At 42.1% G+C, this 22,587-nt stretch overlaps 2 protein-coding genes, 1 non-coding gene and 1 pseudogene across 4 annotated transcripts in view; 1 reads left to right on the forward strand and 3 right to left on the reverse strand.

Moving 5' to 3' along the window:
• Positions 1 to 1,207: 1,207 nt before the first annotated feature.
• METTL9 (methyltransferase 9, His-X-His N1(pi)-histidine) overlaps positions 1,208 to 22,587 on the reverse strand; it is a 56,779-nt gene continuing 35,399 nt past the window's right edge. Inside the window, exon 5 of one of the 2 annotated variants that reach the window (XM_024233525.3) lies at positions 1,208 to 2,136. In XM_024233525.3, the coding sequence (XP_024089293.1) occupies positions 1,934 to 2,136 (203 nt within the window). In that variant the 3' untranslated portion in view covers positions 1,208 to 1,933. Of the gene's footprint in view, positions 2,140 to 22,587 lie in introns of both variants that reach the window. The other variant, XM_024233524.3, reaches the window with a different exon arrangement.
• On the forward strand, positions 4,695 to 16,115 carry IGSF6 (immunoglobulin superfamily member 6). Its single transcript, XM_002826220.5, has 6 exons — positions 4,695 to 4,829; positions 9,899 to 10,258; positions 13,009 to 13,115; positions 13,813 to 13,863; positions 14,258 to 14,338; positions 15,803 to 16,115. Exons 1-6 carry the CDS (start codon positions 4,763 to 4,765, stop codon positions 15,860 to 15,862), a joined length of 726 nt encoding a protein of 241 aa, XP_002826266.1. The 5' UTR covers positions 4,695 to 4,762; the 3' UTR covers positions 15,863 to 16,115.
• Positions 15,015 to 15,103, reverse strand: LOC112129533 (U6 spliceosomal RNA; annotated as a pseudogene).
• LOC112129510 (U6 spliceosomal RNA) lies at positions 15,233 to 15,339 on the reverse strand. Its single transcript, XR_002911902.1, has one exon. It is a non-coding gene; the product is annotated as a U6 spliceosomal RNA (small nuclear RNA).

Genomic DNA, 22,587 nt, shown 5'->3' on the forward strand with positions numbered 1-22,587 from the left:
CACTGCCATCTAGTGGAATGGTGACACACCACCGAGAATTTCAAGACCCGATAGGAAATGTGAGTGGATTTGGTTTGAATTTTCACCACAAAACAGCACTTTTAATAAGCTGGTTTTCAGAGAACTTCCGATTTTTTTGAGAAAGTACTTTTTATCTTTAAAATGCATAAATGTATGTGTTTTCTCTGTTTTGGGGGGTGGTTAAGAATGAGTTGTATTTTTCTTATTAGACCATAAAATTCTCTACTTGAAAGTTAGAAAACACTTTGGGGCAACCTGCCTCTTTGAACATCCATCACTTCTGCTTGACAGTCTAACAGCAACCCCTGATTTTGACAGACAGTTTATAAAGAAGCAAAACTCAACTGTACAAGAACGACATTAAGTTTTCTCATTTCCTCTTTCTATTTTTACAATCTATGGTGCTAAGTATTTGTACTTCACTTACTTGAATTCCTGGAAAAAAATCATTAGAACACACCAATAACAATTTTGCATAAATCACATAACCCAACTCTTATTATGACTGCACAATAACAGTGGAAGATATTGGTGTGAGGATGTGGGAATGCAGTTCTTAATGAATAATAAAGTAATTCTTCAGGTTTTAATTCGCCTTTATACCCAGGTGTTGGAGTGAATGTGTTGATCTGATGACTTCTATGAGCACATAAATGAGAATACTTAATGAAACACCTGGATGAAAAAAGAAATAAAGTTGTGAGAATAACATATTAATAACCACAATCTCATATCGACATTTCTGTTATTACTGAGATTTCAGATTCTGGGTTAAGTGCTCTGCTCTTTGGAATATCCACGATGGTTATTGATCTTGCTAATGGGTTCCTCTATTGCAGCATTTCTGGGTTTATGGTTGGAGGCACTCACGGATTCCAGAATGCATGAGTCTGACACGGTCTTCAACAAACCATATTCTTGGCAAATAATAAACTCCTTTAAGGATTTCAGGGAAGAGCCAAGCTCTGGGAGAGAGGTATATAAGTGTAGAGTAAGAAGTTGAATTAAAACATTTTTAGTTGCATTTTGTCAGTAGACAAAACTGAATGTTTCAATTCTGAGAACCTGAGATTGTCCAGAAAAAAACAAAGTTCAGTGTATGGGACATGAGTGATCACAAAGTCAGAACCAGGTTATTTTGCATTTTTCACAGCAGCATTAACTGGGTGGAGGGGGGTCCCTGAAGTTCTATATCTGAATGAGGCTGGGGTTTTTTTTTTTTTTTTACTGCCTCAGTGTTCACTGCAATTTGCAATCATCTCCCCTTCCCCCCAGTCTGAAGCCTTCCTTCCTACCTATTCAAATTGTCTGCATCATTCACATAATGCTACTATTTGGGTACTCCTGAAGGCAAAACCAATAAAAAATGCTAGGGGAGCCTTATATGAATTCAAACATGATGCCAAAGTCATCTCCAAAAAAGTTTATTAGCATGATTAAAAACATTTTCTTGAATAATAACAGAAAGAATTTCTAAACATGAAAGAATATCAGCGGCTATACCTTAAAATCAGTATTTGGAATTGAATGGACAGCTTTATTGCCAGTCTTCAAAAAACAATCCATTGATTGGTTCCATGAAGTCGTGACTATTGCTTTGTCTGGGAATGAGTCCCTACTGCAATTAAGTATAAAAAATATCTTCCATCATAATTGGAGTGTGACCTGCATTGGAGAGTGGCTCTGAGTAAAGAGTTGATAAAAATCCACAAAGAGTTGGGTTTTTGTCTTTTAAAAACATTCCTTTACACACTACAAAGAAATAATTAGTATTTTGGCTTTTTAAATTCCTACATGATATTTAGAATGGTGGTCCCCAAGGGTCCTCCCTTCACGTAATTGTGAACACAGACTCTCTTCCAAGGGCACATCCCGGAGGGCGCGGACTCTGAAGACTTCGACCTCCACATGTTTATACTGGTTTGAGAACAAAGACAGCATCATCCAGAACGTAGTAGTCATTATACATGTCGCCTTCACACAGGTATGGCAGTCTGGTGAAAGCTTCAATAACAAAACCGGCTTTTCTGAAAACTTCAGGCAGACTATTCACTTGTTCTTCCCAGTTCTGTCCCTTGATTTCCAAAATTTCTGATGGTTTCTCCCACTTGCCACCTACTAATACAAATAAGAACATTCAGTTAAATTCTTGAACAAACAAGTGATTTAAAGAGGAAAGCAGGGAGGAGCCATATCTACCAAGGACTTGATATGTTCCAGGCCGGAGGGCTTCATGAGTTACCTCTTTTGTACTTCCCAGGTACTCTTTGAGACAGGTGGGCAGATAAAGAACAGACTCAGAAGGGCTGAAGAACTTGCCCACACTTGCAAGGTTAATGAGTGTCAGTACGGAAATGTAAGCCCAGGTTTGTCTGGATCCAAGGCCCACACTGTTATCTTCTCTGACAGTTTCGGGTAGTATCTGCCAATAGACTGACTGCGGGGTGTAATGGTTAATGAGTTTGGAAAACTGGTCATTAAATGCTGGAATACTGAAACACAGAGTAACATGTAATATTTGAAAGACAGTTTTGGACAAATGCAAGAAAATACCACTGGTGTAGTAAACTTATGCAACTTACTACCTAGAGAGATTTATTAGGCTGAAAATAAAAACAGGCTCATGAAGGATTTTAATTTAGAAAAACAGATCATTGGGGAGTTTTTCAAGGGAAGTTGACTCATTCTTTGCCTTTTCAGAACAATTTTATAAACATTAAGCTCCAGGACCAGAGAGAGGTGGAACAGTAGGATGGATACACCGTCTGGCATTTCTTGGATTAGAGATGAAGCCTCTATCAGTCATTTCCAAACTTATGAGCAGGAGATGCCTGGGGGACAAGGGGACTAGGGAAGGTCCTCAAATTCACATACAAACCTGGCACTGACTACAGACAAACACACAGAGATGACAGTATATTTAACTTTGGGGGTACTTTTTAGGTGCTATGGTGATACAAAAACTACATACATCTGTTGAAGTGTTAAAACCAGACTGAGGCCGGGCATGGTGGCTCACACCTGTAATCCCAGCACTTTGGGAGGCCGAGGCGGGCGGATCACGAGGTCAGGAGATCAAGACCATCCTGACTAACACAGTGAAACCCCGTCTCTACTAAAAAAAAAAATACAAAAAAATTAGCCGGGCATGGCAACATGCACCTGTAGTCCCAGCTACTTGGGAGGCTGAGGCAGAAGAATGGTGTGAACCCAGGAGGTGGAGCTTGCAGTAAGCCAACATAGCGCCACTGCACTCCAGCCTGGGTGACAGAGCGAGACTCTGTCTCCAAAAAAAAAAAACCAGATTGAGAATAACTTTCTGTTAATAAGAAAATATATCATAAGCAGATGCCAAGGGCACAGACATCATATCATGGTGGGGAGATTTTTCATAATTTTCAGTGGTGCAGATGATGCTCTTCCCATGTCTGGGGAATTGCCTGCCCAGAGTCTGGGAGAGAGGCAAGGCCTGGGAGCCGCTTTCCTGGTCTGCCGTGCAGCTGAGGCACTGGCACGCAGCCTGAGCCAGGAACACTTGCCCATGCCCTGGAATGGAGAGCCAGTGACCCAGAGTAGTGGGGATGTGAGCTTCTCCTTCTCTGGGGGTGGAGCAATGGCAATGAGACCAAGGGGCTGGGACAGTGGTTGAGGGATGCTGACAACAGGGCTGATGGCACCTAGTGTTTGGTAGTGGCAGCAGCATCCTCTTCAGACCTGTTTACGGTGTGATTTGAGGCATTCTTCCTGGCTGTGGACCCCACACAAGATTCACTAGCCCTCCCAGTGACTCTAGGAGCTACCTTCAAATGCTTGCATAAATTTCCTTTTAAGTCAGCCTGAGTCTGTTTCTGCTGCTTTACAAAGAAGACCCTTACTGAATCACCACTAAGTGCTGGGGGAGAGAACACAGAGGACAGAGGGCTCACATATTTGTTTCTCGACACATTAAAAGGGGGTCTTTGGGCCAGGCATGGTGGCTCACACCTGTAATCCTAACACTATGGGAGGCCAAGTCAGGGGGATCGCTTGAGGCCAGGACTAGCCTAGACAACATAGAATCTACAAAAAAATAAAATATTAGCCAGGGGTGGTGGTGCATGCCTGTAGTCCCAGCTACTCAGGAAGCTGAGGCTGCAATGAGCTGCAATCTTGCCACTGCACTCCAGCCTGGGTGATAGAGACCCTGTCAAAAAATGGGGGAAAGCAGGTGTCTTTGGATGATTCAAAACTGGAGTACAAAAAGTTAATAACAGACAATTTATTTATTCGCTGCACTAGAATGTGTTGTTTACTAACTTTTCTCATCTCTACACAAAGCCACTTCTCCTTCTGCTGTTTCTTTGTTCCCAGCAGTTACTGGCCCAGAGTGGCACCCACAGCAGGTACCCTGGACAGTGGCTGAACTGTTCTGAAAAATCCAAGTATGAATTATCTGCCAAACAATACTCCTTCTTCCTGGGAATATGTGATAGGTGTAAATCAAAATCTCACCCAAAAACATCTAACACCTATGAGGACTGTAAAATCCATGAAAAAAAAAAAAAATGATACGCACATTTCTAAATGTGCTCCAGGCCAAAATCTCAACGTTAAATGGTGAAGCCATCCTTGCACAATTTCAAGAAGTTCCTGATTATGGTTCCTTCATAAGAGGTTCCTCTCTTCAGCTCTTCCCTTCTGAAAAAAGAAAGCCAACTTTCCTTTCAAATACACACCCCAACCCGCCCCGGCATACACAGAAATGGGGACTGTGAGCAGAAGCAACATCGCTCGCCATCTGCAAACCAATCTCGTTCTATTTTGTGTCGGTAAGGTTCTTTTTCTTCTCCTCCTTCATTTTATTTAAATCAATTGCTATTTTTCACCTAATGCATTTATATTTTAAGCTCCTTCAGATTAATTTTTAAATGTATAACATTATGGAAACTGCCTAAGAGGATAAGTTTCCTTTTTCCCCTGAGAAATAGATAATAAAAAAATAGCTGAGAAAAAGTTTCATATTAACCTTGAAAAGTCTCTTTGCTATTATGCTAATTGGAGACAATCTGACCAAACAAAGGGTTGAAAATATTCTTAAAATCGTAGGTATAAGTCATCAACAATTTAATTATCATACAAACTTGATCTGCACATAGAAAGCAATAAACAATTATTTGCTGAATATTTTCGAGCAATTTCTATAAAAGTACTTTTCATTTAAGAAAAAAAAAAACTGCCATGACTCCTTCTATAGAGAATAGCCATCCCATAATATATCTATTTTTAAAATTCTGCCTACCCCTGTTTTTTATCTACTAAAGAGAAAGTATTTCCAATGCATCTAATAATCTCAGATTTGCCCATACAATTTGGATTATAAGGCAGGGAAGGGGGAAAAGTTCTTAAAATTAATTTTTTCTCATCTGTGAAGAAATACATCAAAATGTTAAAGGGAGTTATTTCAGGCAAAAGGACTATGGGTGACTTTTCGCTTCTACTTTTAATAATCTGTTTTTTGCTGATAAGTATATATTACTTTCATAGACTATTTTAATTAGCATTATTTCAAAGAAGAATTCTTGTCTTTTAGAGATATATTCTGAAATATATGCAAATAAAATGGCTGGGATTTGCTCTAAAATAATATGGGAGTGAGGGAGTAGGTGGGAGGAGAAAAGAAACGAGATTGGGTCAAAGCCATGTGATGGCAGGGTGTTGACTGTACTACTTTGCTACTCTAATGTGTTAGAAATTTGAAATCTAATATAATAAACAAAGCTTTGGGCTGGGTGTGTGGTTCACGCCTGTAATCCCAGCACTTTGGGGGCCAAGGTGAGATGATCGCTTGAGCCCAGGAGTTCAACACCAGCATGAACAACATAATGAGACTCCCATTTCTACACAATAAAAAAAATAGCTGAGTGTGATGGCATGCACCTACAGTCCCACTTACTTGGGAGGCTGAGGCAGGAGGATCACTTGAGCCCAGGACTTTGAGGCTACAGGGAGCTGTGATTGTGCCACTGCACTCCAGCCTGGGCAGCAGAGCAAGACATTTACTTACTTCTTACTTACTAGATAGAGATACAGCCTTGTTTAAATGTCAAGAATTAGTTCTCTACTTACTTTCAATATGGCTTTTTTGTTTGTTTGTTTGTTTGTTCTTTTGAGATGGAGTCTCGCTCTGTCACCCAGGCTAGAGTGCAGTGGCGAGATCTCGGCTCATGGCAAGCTCCGCCTCCCGGGTTCACGCCATTCTCCTGCCTCAGCCTCCCGAGTAGCTGGGACTACAGGCGCCTGCCACCACACCCGGCTAACTTTTTGTATTCGGCTAGTTTTTTGTATTTTTAGTAGAGCCAGGGTTTCACCGTGTTAGCCAGGATGGTCTCGATCTCCTGACCTCGTGATCCGCCCACCTCGGCCTCCCAAAGTGCTGGGATTACAGGCATGAGCCCAGCCTCAATATGGTTTTTTAAAATGATAAGCATAATGATAAGAATAATCTTTCTATTCCCTCCACGGAGGAAATAAATCCTCAACCTTTTCATTGGATACTGTGTTTAAAAAACAATTCCTAGAATATGAGGATTCTTAAAAGAAACCGTTCCCAGAAGCAGGCTGTGGTGTGACATATCCAAACTTCTCTTTTTTGTTAATAGGTTGCCTAACTGGTTGGGGGAGGGAACACAAGTCCCTGCTCACATAGGAAATCATTACAATTGGTTTTCTCCCACACATAGACTAATTGGGAAGAAGGTGGAAATAAGTAGAGATATGAAATTCCAAAGTTACAAATACCTGTTTTTATCTTATACTACTAGCTTTTAAAGAAAAGTGTTAAAAGTCAGCTACCCCCGCTACCCCAACCTTTTTTTTTTTTTTTTTTTTTTTTGAGACAAGAGTCTCACTCTGTCACCCAGGCTGGAGTGCAGTGGCACAATCTCAGCTCACTGCAACCTCTGCCTCCCGCGTTCAAGCGATTCTCCTGCTTCAGCCTCCCAAGTAGCTGGGATTACAGGTGTCCACCACCACACCTGGCTAATTTTTTGTATTTGTAGTAAAGACAGGGTTTTACCATGTTGGCCAGGTTAGTCTTGAACTCCCAACCTCAGGTGATCTGCCTGCCTCGGCATCCCAAAGTGCTGGGATTACAGGCGTGAGCCACCACGCCCAGCCTCTATTTCTTTTATAGAGACAGGGTCTCACAATGCTGCCCAGGCTGGAGTGCACGTCCAGCCTCTATTCCTTTTATAGAGACAGGGACTCACAATGTTGCCCAGGCTGGAGTGCAGTGGTGCCATCACAGCTCACTGCAGCCTGGAATTCCTGGGCTCAATCAGCCTCCAGTCTCAGCCTCCTGAATAGCTGTGACTAATGGCCACACCACCATGCCCGGCTCTTTGGCTTCCCTTTTAAAAACACTAGCCGATTTGGAAGGCTGAGGTGAGTGGATTGCTTGAGCCCAGGAGTTTAAGACCAGGCTGGCCAACATCGCAAAACCCTGTCTCTACTAAAAATAAAAAAATCAGCCAGGCGTGGTGGTGCGCACCTGTAGTCTCAGCTATTCCAGAGGCTGCAGTGAGAGGATTGCTTGAGCCCAGAAGACAAAGGCTACAGTAAGCCGAGATCACACCACTGCATTCCAGTTTGGGCGACACAGTGGGACCCTATCTCAAAAATAAAAATGTGTAAATAATGGAATCGTCCATTTTTTAAAAATAATTTTACAAATAAAAATAAAAACATTATCTGAAAAATGACTTGAGACTGAGACAGTGCTTAACCTTGCTAAGTTTTGGCAGACCCAATTCCATTTTAAATTTCCACCCAGTATATACTATAAAATGTTTCACTGTACTTGTAAGGTGCTTGAGTCTGGGCAGGAGACATGAGGTCGTATTTCTCAGACTTGAGAGGGAATCCAATCCCCTTGGCTGGAGATGGAGCTGAGCTGGGCCTCCCGCAGACACGAAGCTCTGAGAAGCTTGCAGGCCTCCTCCAGGTGACTGCACCCTCTTGTCTGTTTTGCATTTATCAGGTCACCACAGAGCTCCCAGCTCATCTCACATTGCACAAATACTAAAATATAACATGGTGAGAAGAGAGCCAGGCGCAGTGGCTCACATCTGTAATCCCAGCACTTTGGAAGGCCGAGGCAAGCGGGTCACTTGAGTTTAGGGGTACGAGACCAGCCTGGGCAACAAGGCGAGACCCCATCTCTACAAAAAATACAAAAATTAGTTGGGCACAGTGCTGCAGGCCTGTAGTCCCAGCTACTTTTGAGAAGCTAAGGCAGGATGATGGCTTGAACCTGGGAGGTCAGGGTTACAGTGAGCCGTGATTGCACCATTGCACTCCAGCCTGGGAGACAGAGACTCTGTCCAAAAACAATAACAAAAACGAAAACAAAAACCAAAAAACATGGTGAGAAGAGACTCGCATCACAAACGCCATGGCTCTAACTTTAATTCCTCTGCTGTTATGAATGGGGATCCATAAGAGAAATGCTAAGAGAAAAAAGCCCCTGTCTGAAAATTAAGCATCAGACCACTTGGATGACTTTTCAATTTCATTTATAGTAGCAAAGGACAAACTCACACAAATAGGACCATTTGGGAATATATGACCAGGCAGAAGTCAGACCAAAAACTTGATAAATTCCAATTTGTCTCAACCAATACTATTTTACCTATGGCCTCCCCTGCCGCGAGAAGGGTTTAGGGCGGGTCTTTCCATTTGTGCACTCGAGTGGCTTTCCAGCTTCACATGCCTGGGATATAAATGCCAAGGTGGGGGACTCAATCCTCATAACTTGGAAGAGCACCGCATGGTGGACAGTGCACTGGAGTGGGTGACTAATCCCAGCTCTGTGAACACCTCGTGGCTAGACGTCCACAATCATCTCTCCAACAGCCATCTGACACTGTGGGAACAGCAGCAGTGGCGGCTGCAGCAGCAATCGCTCCCTTGTATTTAATACTTACTATAGCTTAGGCAGGTAAACACTTCCTAGGCATCATCTTGAACGTCACACTAACTGCATGAGGTCAACAATACTATCCCCATTTTCTAATGAGGAAACTGAGATACTGAGATTATAATGCTGGGAACAGGCAGAGCTAGGATCTGAACTCAAGTCTGTGCTCTTTATCACAATATTGTTAATTAAATAAGATAAATGCTACAAGGGGCTACAAAGCAGCACACACGCCAGGAAGAAACCAAATCTGCTTAGCTATGGCCTGGCGAGTTCATTTGGTCCCTGCTCAGTAATCAAAGACATGGTAGGCTAAGCCAGGGCTGCATTTACACAGGGGTACATCTTGCCTTTTATCATGTTTCCCAAAGGGACACCAGGCTCACAAAGGAACAATTGTGAATGGCCATGAATTCCTGGCGATCTCAACTCCCACAAAGCACAAACATTGCTGCTGCTCATAGGCTCCATCAGCGGCAGCAGCGTTCGTCTCGGGACACAGGTTACCACACTGAACACAGCACTCTGGGGAGGCCAGGGTGCGGACAAGAAAGCAGGCAGGAGATTAAGTGACTGGATCGAAGGAAAGCTTGTAAGGAGCAAGAGTCACAGATGGACCCCAAACTTCTGACTCCAATACGGTGCCGCCTCTGTGCAGGACTCTGTTCCCCTGAAGCCTCTCTAGGGCTGGCCTCCAGTGAACAGACATCATGTGACCCAGCAGGTCAAGGTCAGAAAACAGAAGGAGCTGGGACAAGTGAGGACCACTGGTGTTTATTTTTAGTCTTATTTATATTGGGATTAAGGTAAGAAAAATAACAGAATGGCTGGGTTTCCTACCTCAAAAATATAAGTAAAATAAAAGCACAGACAAAGTGAGGTGACAGGGCCATTAACCCACTCATCTGCTTCCTCCCGCAGGTGCTGTGGGCGCCTGTACTGTCTCTGTCACACAACCGTGGTACCTAGAAGTGGACTACACTCACGAGGCTGTCACCATAAAGTGTAACTTCTCCGCAACCGGATGCCCTTCTGAGCAACCAACACGACTGTGGTTTCGCTATGGCGCTCACCAGCCTGAGAACCTGTGCTTGGACGGGTGCAAAAGTGAGGCAGACAAGTTCACAGTGAGGGAGGCCCTCAAAGAAAACCAAGTTTCCCTCACTGTAAACAGAGTGACTTCAAATGACAGTGCAATTTACATCTGTGGAATAGCATTCCCCAGTGTGCCAGAAGCGAGAGCTAAACAGACAGGAGGAGGGACCACACTGGTGGTAAGAGGTCAGTCAGTGAGGCTTTATTTCAGTGCATCACTGCATCTTGTTCAGGCCTGTAAAATCTACCTCACTCACATGTAGAAATCAGGAGATAAATTTGCTAAGTTAATACCCTAGCCAGTGAAGGGTGTGATCTGAACACAAGTCACCATGAGGTTTGGACTACAGAACTACTCCAACTGGCTGGGCATGGTGGCTTACACCTGTAATCCCAGCACTTTGGGAGGCTGAGGTGGACGAATCACTTGAGGTCAGGAGTTCAAGACCAGCCTGGCCAACATGGTGAAACCCCATCTCTACTCAGAATACAAAAATTAGCTGAGCATGGTGGCATGCACCTGTAGTCCCAGCTACTTGGGAGGTTGAGGCAGGAGAATCGCTTGTAACCCAGGAGGTGAAGGTTGCAGTGAGGCGAGATCGCACTACTACACTCCACCCTGGGCAACAGAGCAAGACTCCGTCTCAGAAAAACAAAACAAAAGAACTACTCCAATCCATCTCGAACATCCACTAACACAAAGTCAGTGATTTGCTGGGTGCTCTATTCTCCCTCCATAATGGCATTTAACCAACTATGTTCATCCCTTTTGTATATTACAGTGATTTAGTGTAAAGTACCATGTCCAAAGGGAACCTTGTGGTGAGTAACTATCAGCTTTCTCGGGAACTAGTCTGGTAATGCACCACCTAGAACAAAGCACTAGAGAAGTGTAAAAGATCAATAAATTGGACCCAGAGAAACTATGCAACATGGAGAATAAGCACAGATTTGGAGAGAAGCTACTCAGGGATCCGTGACCCTTCCCATTCTGCCTGGACATCAGTGAACGGAAAGTGATGACTCTCACTTCCTGAGATTTGATAAAACCCATGACAATTCCTCACCCGAGCGAGGACATCAAACATAGCTAAATCCTATCAGTAATTTCACCAAGTCATTCCCGTGAGTAGACTGAGATTAAGAAATTTCCGAGAAAAAAAAAAGGGAATTTCAGAGAAAAAGCTTTACATGATTCTGAAGGAAAAAAGACAACAGCAGCAACTCCTCGCCTTGTTGGGGTCTCTTCCCTTAGGAAGGACCCTGGTATGATGAGCACAGAGATTGTTAAAACATGAACTCAAAATCAACCAGCCCTTCGATTTCAAAATAGGAGTCTGAGGAAGGGAGACCATCCAGTATTATAACCCGTGCTTTTAAACTACTAGGGTTCTAATGGGCTTTTGATATTCAAATGTCATTTAACCTTAGTTTATTCTCATCTGTCAGCTAAATTATAAATAAGTTAAGGCACTTAAAGCATTTTTAATAGTGCCTGGCATATAGCAAATAACAAATGTTAGCTACTGATATGAAAACACACACAGCTTTAGAGATTTGTATGTCTCACTGCATTAGCCTTCTAAAAACATGTTAGTCAAAAGGAAAAATGGCTTGTAAAAAGATGAAGGTCTCAAAACTGCAAGGCTTATATAAAGTGAAGTGAAAGTGAAAGGCAGAATTGAAAGTGTTAAGGCAGACATGGCAACTTCCTGTCTCTTCTACAGAACTCCTATTTTCGCACTGAAGCTTTTTTATTTAAGTTGTATAGATGTGGTTAATTTGTTAGTTTCACAAATAAAAATGTATGCTGCATAAACTGCATTCACAGAATAAGCATCTATGGGATTTTTCTTTTTTTCTTTTTTTTTTTTTTTAAGACAAGAGTCTTGCTCTGTCGCCCGGGTTGGAGTGCAGTGGTGTGATCTCAGCTCACTGCAACCAACCTCCACCTTCTGGGTTCAAGCAATTCTCCTGCCTCAACCTCCTGAGTAGCTGGGATTACAGGCATGCGCCACCACACCCGGCCAATTTTTGTATTTTTCGTAGAGATGGGGTTTCACCATGTTGGCCAGGCTGGTCTCAAACTCCTGACCTCAAGTGATCTGCCTGCCTCGGCCTCCCAAAGTGCTGGGATTACAGGCATGAGCCATCACACCCAGTCTCATCTATGGGATATTTAGTTGGAAAATACAGGCTATTCAGACAGTAAGTAAAAATCTAATTGTATTTGTAATCCAAATAGTCAGGTAATTGAAGACATGGCATGTTACTTAATCCCTACCCAGAGCACAAGACAATTTCTGCAAGGAGAAAGAAATTCCGAATGTGAAAATGGATTCAATAACTCTATTTCCAGAATTTTATCATAAAGAAAGAAGAGCACATTCGGCAAAAGTGCCTGTCTTTCAAGCACGCAGTGAGCACTGCACTCCTCAATGTAGGGCCTTCCCAGGTTCTTTCACAGATGGACTCTTCAGCTATGTGTACTAGTTCCAAGGCTATAAATATCACCCTTAACAAATACATATGAAAATATCTTAACCACATAGGCAGACTCTTGATGATGCTGCTAAACCATTTCTACCAAAAGAGATTTTAGATGCCCTTGAACAAATTGTCTGGAAATGTTTATCTAACTTCAAATAATCCTTTATCTAAAAAGTGATGCTTAGCAATATGACAAATGGTTGGTTGAATTTTTTTAATGTTTAAAAACTAGTAACATTTTTGGTTTAACACATTTAAAGAACTGATGAACTAGCTTTAACTATCACATACTTGGGTACTTTTTGAGGTCTAGTTTTTATATGAATAGGCAAGCAGAGTAAGTTCACGTTTCACCTCTAACATGCAGTGTCAAGGATACTTTACACATGTATTTGAAAGAATAAACTTTAATAGTGAATGTGCTTCTTTCTGTTTTTGTCATTAAGAAATTAAGCTGCTCAGCAAGGAACTGCGGAGCTTCCTGACAGCTCTTGTATCACTGCTCTCTGTCTATGTGACCGGTGTATGCGTGGCCTTCATACTCCTCTCCAAAGTAAGTCAAATCTTCTTGCATGGAATGTCCCTATATCCTTGAATATTATCAGAAGAAAAATAATTTCTATCTCTCCACAAGTTATGGGCCTCAGCAAGAGCTCCCTATTAATATTTTCCTGTGCATCTGCAGGGAACACCACCTGCAGAAGAGGTCTTTCGAAGAAGGCATCATACATTCTCATCACTAAAATTATTAGCCGGGGGACATAATTTGCTGTGTTTTCTCTTTAAAGCCCAGTAGCATGGGATTAAGAAGAGAGCCATCCACTATGCTATCTTTCTGCTGTAGGGGTGAGGTGTGGGCAGGTGGAGGGCGAGATATTACTGTTATCTACGAAAGCCTTAAGAACAGTCTTTAAGAACAAAAATGGGTTGATGAAGAGACTAAAAGCCGCCTTAAAATCCTCAAAAAGGGCTAAAGTTATTGAAAAAGAATACCTTTTGGCTATGCGTATATTAAAAGAAGGGAGATGTATACCATTGTGTTAGGATTACTATAAATCCTACAATCAACATCAGTTTGTTCAATTAGTTTTTAATGGAGTAAAAGCATCTCAAAAATGATGTAAAAATTAACTCTCATTGTATATCACTTAAATATTAAGTTAGTTTAATCTTATTAGGGCATGAGATATCTGCCACCATTGTTATGAGTACATAAAATGTTTCATAGACTTTCCTTCTCTTCTTGGCAGTCAAAATCCAACCCTCTAAGAAACAAAGAAATAAAAGAAGACTCACAAAAGGTACAGACCAACACTTGCAAAATATTTTTTAAATTGTGGCTGGTTGCAACTATTTCAAAACTGAAATATTTTTTAGCTTTTAAATATTTAAATGTTAAGTTTAAACAGAATATCAAGGTAACTTTCAACTACAGACACTGTTTCCTATTGCTGAGAAACTCAATGATAAAATAATCTCAAGGGGTAAACTGTGATTTAAATTGGACAGTTCTCAACCATAAATTCTATTTAAAGTTCTCAAATACAAAAGAGTTAACTGTAGGCACAGATGTGTTGGGGGAAGGGGGTAGTTTTTGGGACCGGTGGCAATAGAGCAAGAAAAGTTCTGATGATGTGTCGTTATCATTGCTTATATTCCCGAAAGAGAATTTTTTTTTCCCATTTGTCTTTATAGAAGAAGAGTGCTCGGCGTATTTTTCAGGAAATTGCTCAAGAACTATACCATAAGAGACATGTGGAAACAAATCAGCAATCTGTGAGTGTAAAATGTCAAAAAAAAATGTAAATACAGATATAAAGCATGTTTGAAAAAACTAAGCTGCCAAGGAGCTGTCAAGAACCATGTTTTCCTTCAGAAGAGTCTGAAAGAGAACTTTCACAAGAAATGTATTTTTATACAGAACCTGTTTTAATAAATACATAACAAAAGACATCTGATACAATATTAAATAGCCCCAGGCTGGCATCTTAGTGACATGGAAACTTTCAGAAACACATTAGACACGAGCAATGTTTTCAATACAGACAATGATGCTTTAAAAGGATGGATTAAAAGCTACTCTGTACAGTATCCTGCACGCAGTGGTAGGCGTTCAGTAGATACTGCAAACGTTTGTGGGTCAAATTATGAAAAAAGTTACTTGTTACTTATAAGGCAAAAATAAATTCACATTAGAAAAGATACAGCTAATGATATTAAAAAACAAGTATTTCTCCAGGGTCTGGAGTTGAACTGAAAAGAAGAATACATGTATATCTATAATACATCCTGAAAGTATTCCTTTAAAGTCTTATATAAACAGGTTCCTCAAACAAAATGTTATCTTAATGCCAATAGAACAGATACTTTATTTCCATGATGCATGATGAGATAGCTCAAATAAGCTAAAATGTATACAAAATAAGGTTAACTTATTTTTATTTATTTTTTAAAATTTATGGAATGCTTCACAAATTTGCATGTCATCTTTTCTTCTCTGTATCATTCCAATTTTAGTGTAAATGCTGCCAAAGTGAGCACAAAATAAGCTGAACTGATAAACTAGTAAAGATATTTTCCTCTTAAACAGCAGCCAAGAGGGCAAATGCATCAAGAGACTGAAATAAGGCGATCTTTTTAAGTCCAGCTTTTACTTTGTTTTCTTTTTAAAAAAATATGGAACACTTCACGAACTTGTGTGTCATCCTTGCCCAGGGGCCATGCTAATCTTCTCTATATTGTTCCAATTTTAGTGTATGTGCTACCAAAGCAAGCGCTAAAAATCTGACTTTCACAAAGGATTTTTGCCAAGGAAAGAATATTGTCTAAGTAGTTGTTTCATCCTACAGTGTATATATGAATACATAAAGATAGGTGGTCTAATTAATAAGATGCCATGCTGAGTAATTATAAGTCATTTTTCTTTCTGAGGCTGGGACATGTTTTCAACAACAAGGCCAAGGTATGTGGCCTGAAAGCAATCTTAGAAGTGAGAATTGTAAAGCTCCCAGCCACGATTTTGACAATAGCATCCAAACAACAACAAAAAAAAGTATTTTTCAGTTCCCACATCCTACTCTAAATACGGATGGGGAAAACGGTAACCTGGCCTTTAAGATTACCATACGGGCACTTAGGACCCAGAATCCAAGATGGCCCAGTGGTTTGCATGTTCCTTGGCAGTTGGCTTCATTGGTTACATAACCTTAAACATGGCTTTCTATTTATTTATTATTGCAGGAGAAAGATAACAACACTTACGAAAACAGAAGAGTACTTTCCAACTATGAAAGACCATAGAAACGTTTTAATTTTCAATGAAGTCACTGAAAATCCAACTCCAGGAGCTATGGCAGTGTTAACGAACATATATCATCAGGTCTTAAAAAAAAAAAATAAAGGTAAACAGAAGAGATAACTGGCTACAAAGAAGGATGCCAGAATGTAAGGAAACTACAGCTAATAGTCATTACCAAAATACTAAAACCCAACAAAATGCAACTGAAAAATACCTTCCAAATTTGCCAAGAAAAAAAACTCTATTTTAAACATGTATCCTGAGTTTGTTTCATTCAACATGAGATGTGTGATGACTGCCAAACCATGTGCCTCAGTCTTGAGTGGAAGAATCACCTTTATGGTTTGTGGAAATCATGGCACAATTAAAATAAGTTGGGAGGGACAACGTGACAAAATCTGAGTTAGAGACATTCATTTTGAAAAGCACCTTAGTAAAGTTATTTCCTCTGATGTTGTAATGGGGCAATGGGGTAACGCACATTTGCCTGCCAGGGTATGCAAAGTAACTTACATCATGCTATCAGCAAAATGAGAATAGAATAGTGGCTAAAGTAAGACCATAAAAGCCAAAATACAGAAAATCCAAAGCTGAAGGTTAAACAGAGGAAACTTCAGAACAAATAAGCCACAACGGACTCTAGATGTCAGTGTTGTGCCAAATAACAGCACCAGGGAAGATGTGGGCAACACATCTACTTTACAAGCACGTTTGTAATACTTATTTTTTTTTTCTCTTTTCTTTTCTTTTCTTTTTTGAGACAGAGTCTCGTTCTGTCGCCCAGGCTGGAGTGCAGTGGTGCAATCTCGGCTCACTACAACCTCCACCTCCCGGGTTCATGCCATTCTTCTGCCTCAGTTTCCCAAGTAGCTGGGATTACAGGTGCGCACCACCACGCCTGGCTGATTTTTTTTTTTTTTTTTTGTATTTTTAGTAGAGATGGGGTTTCGCCATGTTGGCCAGGCTGGTCTCAAACTCATGACCTCGGATGATCTGCCTGCAATGGCCTCCCAAAGTGCTGGGATTACAGGCGTGAGCCACCGCACTCAGTCTATAATACTTATTTTTAACCAATTTAGGAGGGAAATGTCAGATAGGAGGCATGGTACGAGGATATTTATGGAATTCATTACCACTTCACTAAGAAAACATGATATAAATTGTCCTTTGAAAGCCACTTTGGTATAAAAAAATCTAAAGTGCCCATAAGTATGCATTCATTATTAGACACAAATTACAACCTTACAACCCACTATGTTTATTTCATTAAAGTGTCTCTTTCAGGCCGGGTGCAGTGGCTCACGCCTGTAATCCCAGCACTTTGGGAGGCCGAGGTGGGTGAATCATGAGATCAGGAGTTCGAGACCAGCCTGAACAACATGATGAAACCCGTCTCTACTAAAAATACAAGAAAAATTAGCGGGGTTTGGTGGCACACACTTGTAATCCCAGCTACTCAGGAGGCTGAGGCAGGAGATCGCTTGAACCCAGGATGCGGAGGTTGCAGTGAGCTGAGATCACGCCACTGCACCCCAGCCTGGTGACAGAGCAAGACTCTGTCTCAAAATAAATAAATAAATAAATAAATAAATAAATAAATAAATAAAATAAAGTGTTTCTTTTAAACTGGTATTGCCTAAGGTGTGTTCTTTATAAAACTTAGAATTGTTAAATATTTTAAGATTCCTTTGAAAGTGCTTTTGCATTGATGGTTTAAATCAGTGATATCAAACTTTCCTGATCATATGTGCCCAGAAAAATGGGCAGGGAAAAGGAGGCAGCATGGAACCTCATTTTTTTGTGTGTATCTGTGTATACATGTGAGTGCACATGTGTATATGTGTGGGGCCACATGTGTTTTGTATACAGTATATGCATGAATATGTATGTTTGTACCTTATACACAAAAACAAATTAAACAATGGCATAAGCAGCAATATAAATAAAAAATGCTAACATTTTCCTGCCATATTCCAAAATAAACTGTCTTGTGTACTCTGCAGTGTGTACTTCCCCACTCTGAGACCACTAGCTCAGGTAAAGTAATAAGCTTCTAAGCCAGATTGCAAAAAAGGGCAAGCACTAATACCATCGAAATGAACAGAAGTGTTGAATTCAATCATTTGCTTTTCGTTTCTGGGAGTCATTACATTTTGGTACTGAAATCCAGGACTGAAAATACACTGTTCATTGTCTAACCAGGAGACAAAATCCCTAAGATAAGCTAGTATTTGACTCACAATATGCCTTTCCCATGTAAGCAAGGATCGTGTTTCAAAGATTGATTTTGAAGCTGAAATATGGAATATACTTTTGCAAAGAGTTCCATTCCTCTAGGTCATATATAAGAATATCTGGTGTATACACAGTATTCATTCATTTATTCATCTATCTCACCAACAGTATTCATTTTCAAACTTCAAAATAAGTTTTATTTGGGAAGAGTTTCTTATTTTGTTAAAGCTACAAGCAAGTTTCTTTCCCAATTACACTTCTAGAGATCTAGCAGTTTCAGAGATTTCAGTGTTCAGAGGTATATTTCAAAATTAACAGCAAAACCAAACCCACACCAAAAGGAAATAGCTTTGAGATTAGTTTGGAATGTACAGTCATTGATTTCAGGTGCCAACAATATTTACTGAGTGCTACACTATACAATCAAAGGCCTCTTTTGCAAACTATCCTTGGGTCATACTGAACTTGCTCCACCCCCACACAAACCTTACTCACACCTTCATGCTTTTGCACATGCTGTTCCCCTCAGCCTGGTAAAATGCTTCAGACTACAAACACAGCTCACCTCAACATGAAACCTTCCCTAACTCATCCACAGGCTAACAGATCTATTTGTCTCTAATTCTTCAGTACTTAGTTTGACATATTTCTTACCACAATTTCCTGCCATTATCTGTTTCTCTCTATATTGTGTACTATTCTGTGTTTTAAGAGCAAAAGCGTGATTCTCATTTACCTTTGTATTTCCACTTGGTACACAGTAGGCCCTCAAATGCCTTTCCATAAATGCAATTGAACAATGTTTCTATAGAAAAATGTTCCTTCAGCATTTAAATTCAGATATGTAGCATACTTCAGTCCCTCACAATGAAGCTTCACCCCTTTCCATAAAGACCATTCAACAAACCCCAACAGTATTAACTGTCCTGCTATCTGAGCATCCGGAAAAGAATTAAGCTGTAACTTTTTTTTTTCTTGTTGAGATGGAGTTTTGCTCTTGACGCTCAGGCTGGAGTACAATGGCGTGATCTTGGCTCACTGCAACCTCTGCCTCCAGGGTTCAAGTGATTCTCCTGCCTCAGCCTCCTGAGTAGCTGGGATTACAGGCACCTGCCACCACGCCTGGCTAATTTTTGTATTTTTAGTAGAGATGGGGTTTCACTACGTTAGCCAGGCTGGTCTCAAACTCCTGACCTCAGGTGATCTGCCCACCTTGGCCTCCCAAAATGCTAGGATTACAGGCATAAGCCACCGCACCCAGCCTAAGCTGTAACTTTCTGTTTAGATTTGGGTTTCCTATGACAACTAAAAAAGAACTGATACTGAAACAACTTGTTTTACTTCAAGCTGCAAAAACAAATTACCATAGACTGAGTGGCTTATTGAGAGGTAACAATGTGCTAGCAGCCCTCGCTCGCTCTCGGCGCCTCCTCGGCCTCGGTGTCCGCTCTGACTGCACTCGAGGAGCACTTCAGCCCGCCGCTGTGCTGTGGGGACCCCTCTCTGGGGCTGGCCGAGGCTGGAGCCGGCTCTTTCTGCTCGCAGGGAGGTGTGGAGGGGAGGCGCGGGCGGGAGCCAGAGCTGGGCGCAGCACTCACGGGCAGGCGCAGGTTCCAGGTGGGTGTGGGCTCTGCGGGCCCAGCACTTGGCACCACCGGCTGGCGCCTGCTGGGCTTAATTGGGGTACAAGCTCCCTCTGGGCTGCCGCAGTGCCCAGGCTAGGTGCCGCAAAGTCCCACAGCCAGTGCCATTGAGAGGTGAAGCTGGCTGGACTTCTGGGCCAGGTGGGGACCTGGAGAACTTTTCTGTCTAGCTAAAGGTTGTAAATGTACCAATCAGCACTCTGTGTCTACCTAAAGGTTTGTAAATGCACCAATCAGCGCTCTGTGTCTAGCTAATGGTTTGTAAACACACAAATCAGCGCTCTGTCAAAACGGACCAATCAGCGCTCTGTAAAATGGACCAATCAGCTCTCTGTAAAATGGACCAATCAGCAGGATGTTGGTGGGGCCAGATAAGGGAATAAAAGCAGGCCACCCGAGCCAGCAGCGGCAACCCACTCGGGTCCCCTTCCATGCTGTGTAAGCTTTGTTCTTTCACTCTTTGCAATAAATCTTGCTGCTGCTCACTCTTTGGGTCCGTGCTGCCTTTAAGAGCTGTAACACTCACTGCAAAGGTCTGCAGCTTCACTCCTGAGGCCAGCGAGACCACGAACCCACCAGAAGGAACAAACAACTCCAGATGTGCTGCCTTTATGAACTGTAACACCACAAAGGTCTGCAGCTTCACTCCTGAAGTCAGTGAGACCAAGAACCCACCAATTCCAGACACATTTTGGCAACCCAGATGGGACTATCGCCTATCGTCAAGCGGTGAGACTATCGCCTATTGCCAAGCGATGAGTACCATCGGACCCTTTTCACTTGCTATTCTGTCCTATTTTTCCTTAGAGTTCAGGGGCTAAATACCAGGCACCTGTCGGCCAGTTAAAAGTGACTAGCGCGGCCGCCGGGCTAAAGACATGGGTGTCAGGTTTTCTGGGAAAGGGCTAACAACCCCCAACTCTTCGGAGTTGGGAGCGCTGGTTGGCCTGGAACCAGCTTCCGCTTTTCCAGTACTTCTGGGCTGAGCCGAGGGTAGACAGAGAGGAAAGCCATTCAGCTCTGGGGTCCCAACAACAAGTTGGTTGACCCTGCGGCCATGAGCAGAACTCTCAAAGTCATGTCGCCCAAGCAAGACTCACTCATCTATTCTATCTACCCTGACCCTTGCCTCCTGGGTCCTAACGCCTGTCAGACAAACTTCCTCTCACCTCTCAGAGTCTCCGAGGCTAGTCCCCCTTCTAAAAATCACTCCCTGTCTCTGGTGCTTTTCAGTTTCTCCTATGAGAATGATTTCTAGTATAAACTCCAGGAGTCTATTCCCTTCTTTAGGCACCTGGGCTCACCAATCAGAAAGACATAATTTTTGCCCAAAGCCCTGTTGTAGGGGGAACTCTGGAATTTTAGGATCCCCCCTTAGACAAGCAGGCCTAACAAATGCTATTCCTGAAGCTAGGATATGGGGAGCCTCAGAAATTGTATTCTTCCTATTCATATAAGTGAGGACAAAAGGTGTCACTCTTCCAACCCTGAAGATCCCTTCCCTCCCTCAGAGTATGGCCCTCCACTTCATTTTTGGGGCACAACATCTTTATAGGACACGGGTAAGGTCCCAATACTAACAGGAGAATGCATAGGACTCTAACAGGTTTTCGAGAATGCGTCGGTAAAGGCCACTAAATCCAATTTTTCTCGGTCTTCTTTGTGGTCTAGGAGGACAGGCAAGGGTGCAGGTTTTCGAGAATGCGTCAGTAAGGGCCACTATATCCGGCCTTCCTCGTTCCCCCTTGTGGTCTGGGAGGAAAACTAGTGTTTCTGCTGCTGCTTTGGTGAGCACAACTATTCCAATCAGCAGGGTCCAGGGACTGCTGCAGGTTCTTGGGCAGGGGGAGAAACAAAACAAATCAAAACCACAGGCGGTTTTGTCTTTCAGATGGGAAACAGGCATCAACAGGCTCACCCTTGAAATGCATCCTAAGCCATTGGGACCAATTTGACCCGCAAACCCTGAAAAAGAAGCAGCTCATTTTTTTCTGCACTACGGCCTAGCCCCAGTATTCTCTCTTTGATGGGGAAAAATGGCCACCTGAGGGAAGTATAAATTACAATACTATCCTGCAGCTTGACCTTTTCTGTAAGAGGGAAGGCAAATGGAGTGAAATACCTTATGTCCAAGCTTTCTTTTCATTGAAGGAGAATACACAACTATACAAAGCTTGCAATTTACATCCCACAGGAGGACCTCTCAGCTTACCCCCATATCCTAGCCTCCCTATAGCTCCCCTTCCTATTAATGATAATCCTCCTCCAATCTCCCCTGCCCAGAAGGAAATAAGCAAAGAAATCTCCAAAGGACCACAAACCCCCCCAGGCTATCAGTTATGTTCCCTTCAAGCTGTAAGGGGAGGGGAATTTGGCCCAACCTGGGTACATGTCCCCTTCTCCCTCTCTGATTTAAAGCAGATCAAGGCAGACCTGGGGAAGTTTTCAGATGATCCTGATATGTACACAGATGTCCTACAGGGTCTAGGGCAAACCTTCAACCTTGCTTGGAGAGATGTCATGCTACTGTTAGATCAAACCCTGGCCTTTAATGAAAAGAATAAGGCTTTAGCTGCAGTCCGAGGGTCTGGAGATACCTGGTATCTTAGTCAAGTAAATGATAGAATGACAGCCGAAGAAAAGGATAAATTCTCTACTGGTCAGCCAGCCGTCCCCACTACGGATCCCCACTGGGACCTTGATGCAGATCATGGGGACTGGAGTCATAAACATCTGTTGACCTGTGTTCTAGAAGGACTAAGGAGAATTAGGAAAAAGCCCATGAATTATTCAATGATGTCCACCGTAACTCAGGGAAAAGAAGAAAATCCTTCTGCCTTCCTTGAGCA

This window comes from Pongo abelii, chromosome 18, assembly GCF_028885655.2.
Source record: "Pongo abelii isolate AG06213 chromosome 18, NHGRI_mPonAbe1-v2.0_pri, whole genome shotgun sequence".
NCBI classification, from domain to species: domain Eukaryota; kingdom Metazoa; phylum Chordata; class Mammalia; order Primates; family Hominidae; genus Pongo; species Pongo abelii.

Bases quoted from the DNA above. Each gene is read 5' to 3' on its own strand.
- IGSF6 (XM_002826220.5), top strand. From the start codon at position 4,763: ATGGGGACTGTGAGCAGAAGCAACATCGCTCGCCATCTGCAAACCAAT. The intron at 4,830-9,898 runs GTAAGGTTCTTT...TTCCTCCCGCAG, and splicing joins TCTCGTTCTATTTTGTGTCG to GTGCTGTGGGCGCCTGTACT. The intron at 10,259-13,008 runs GTCAGTCAGTGA...TTTGTCATTAAG, and splicing joins GACCACACTGGTGGTAAGAG to AAATTAAGCTGCTCAGCAAG.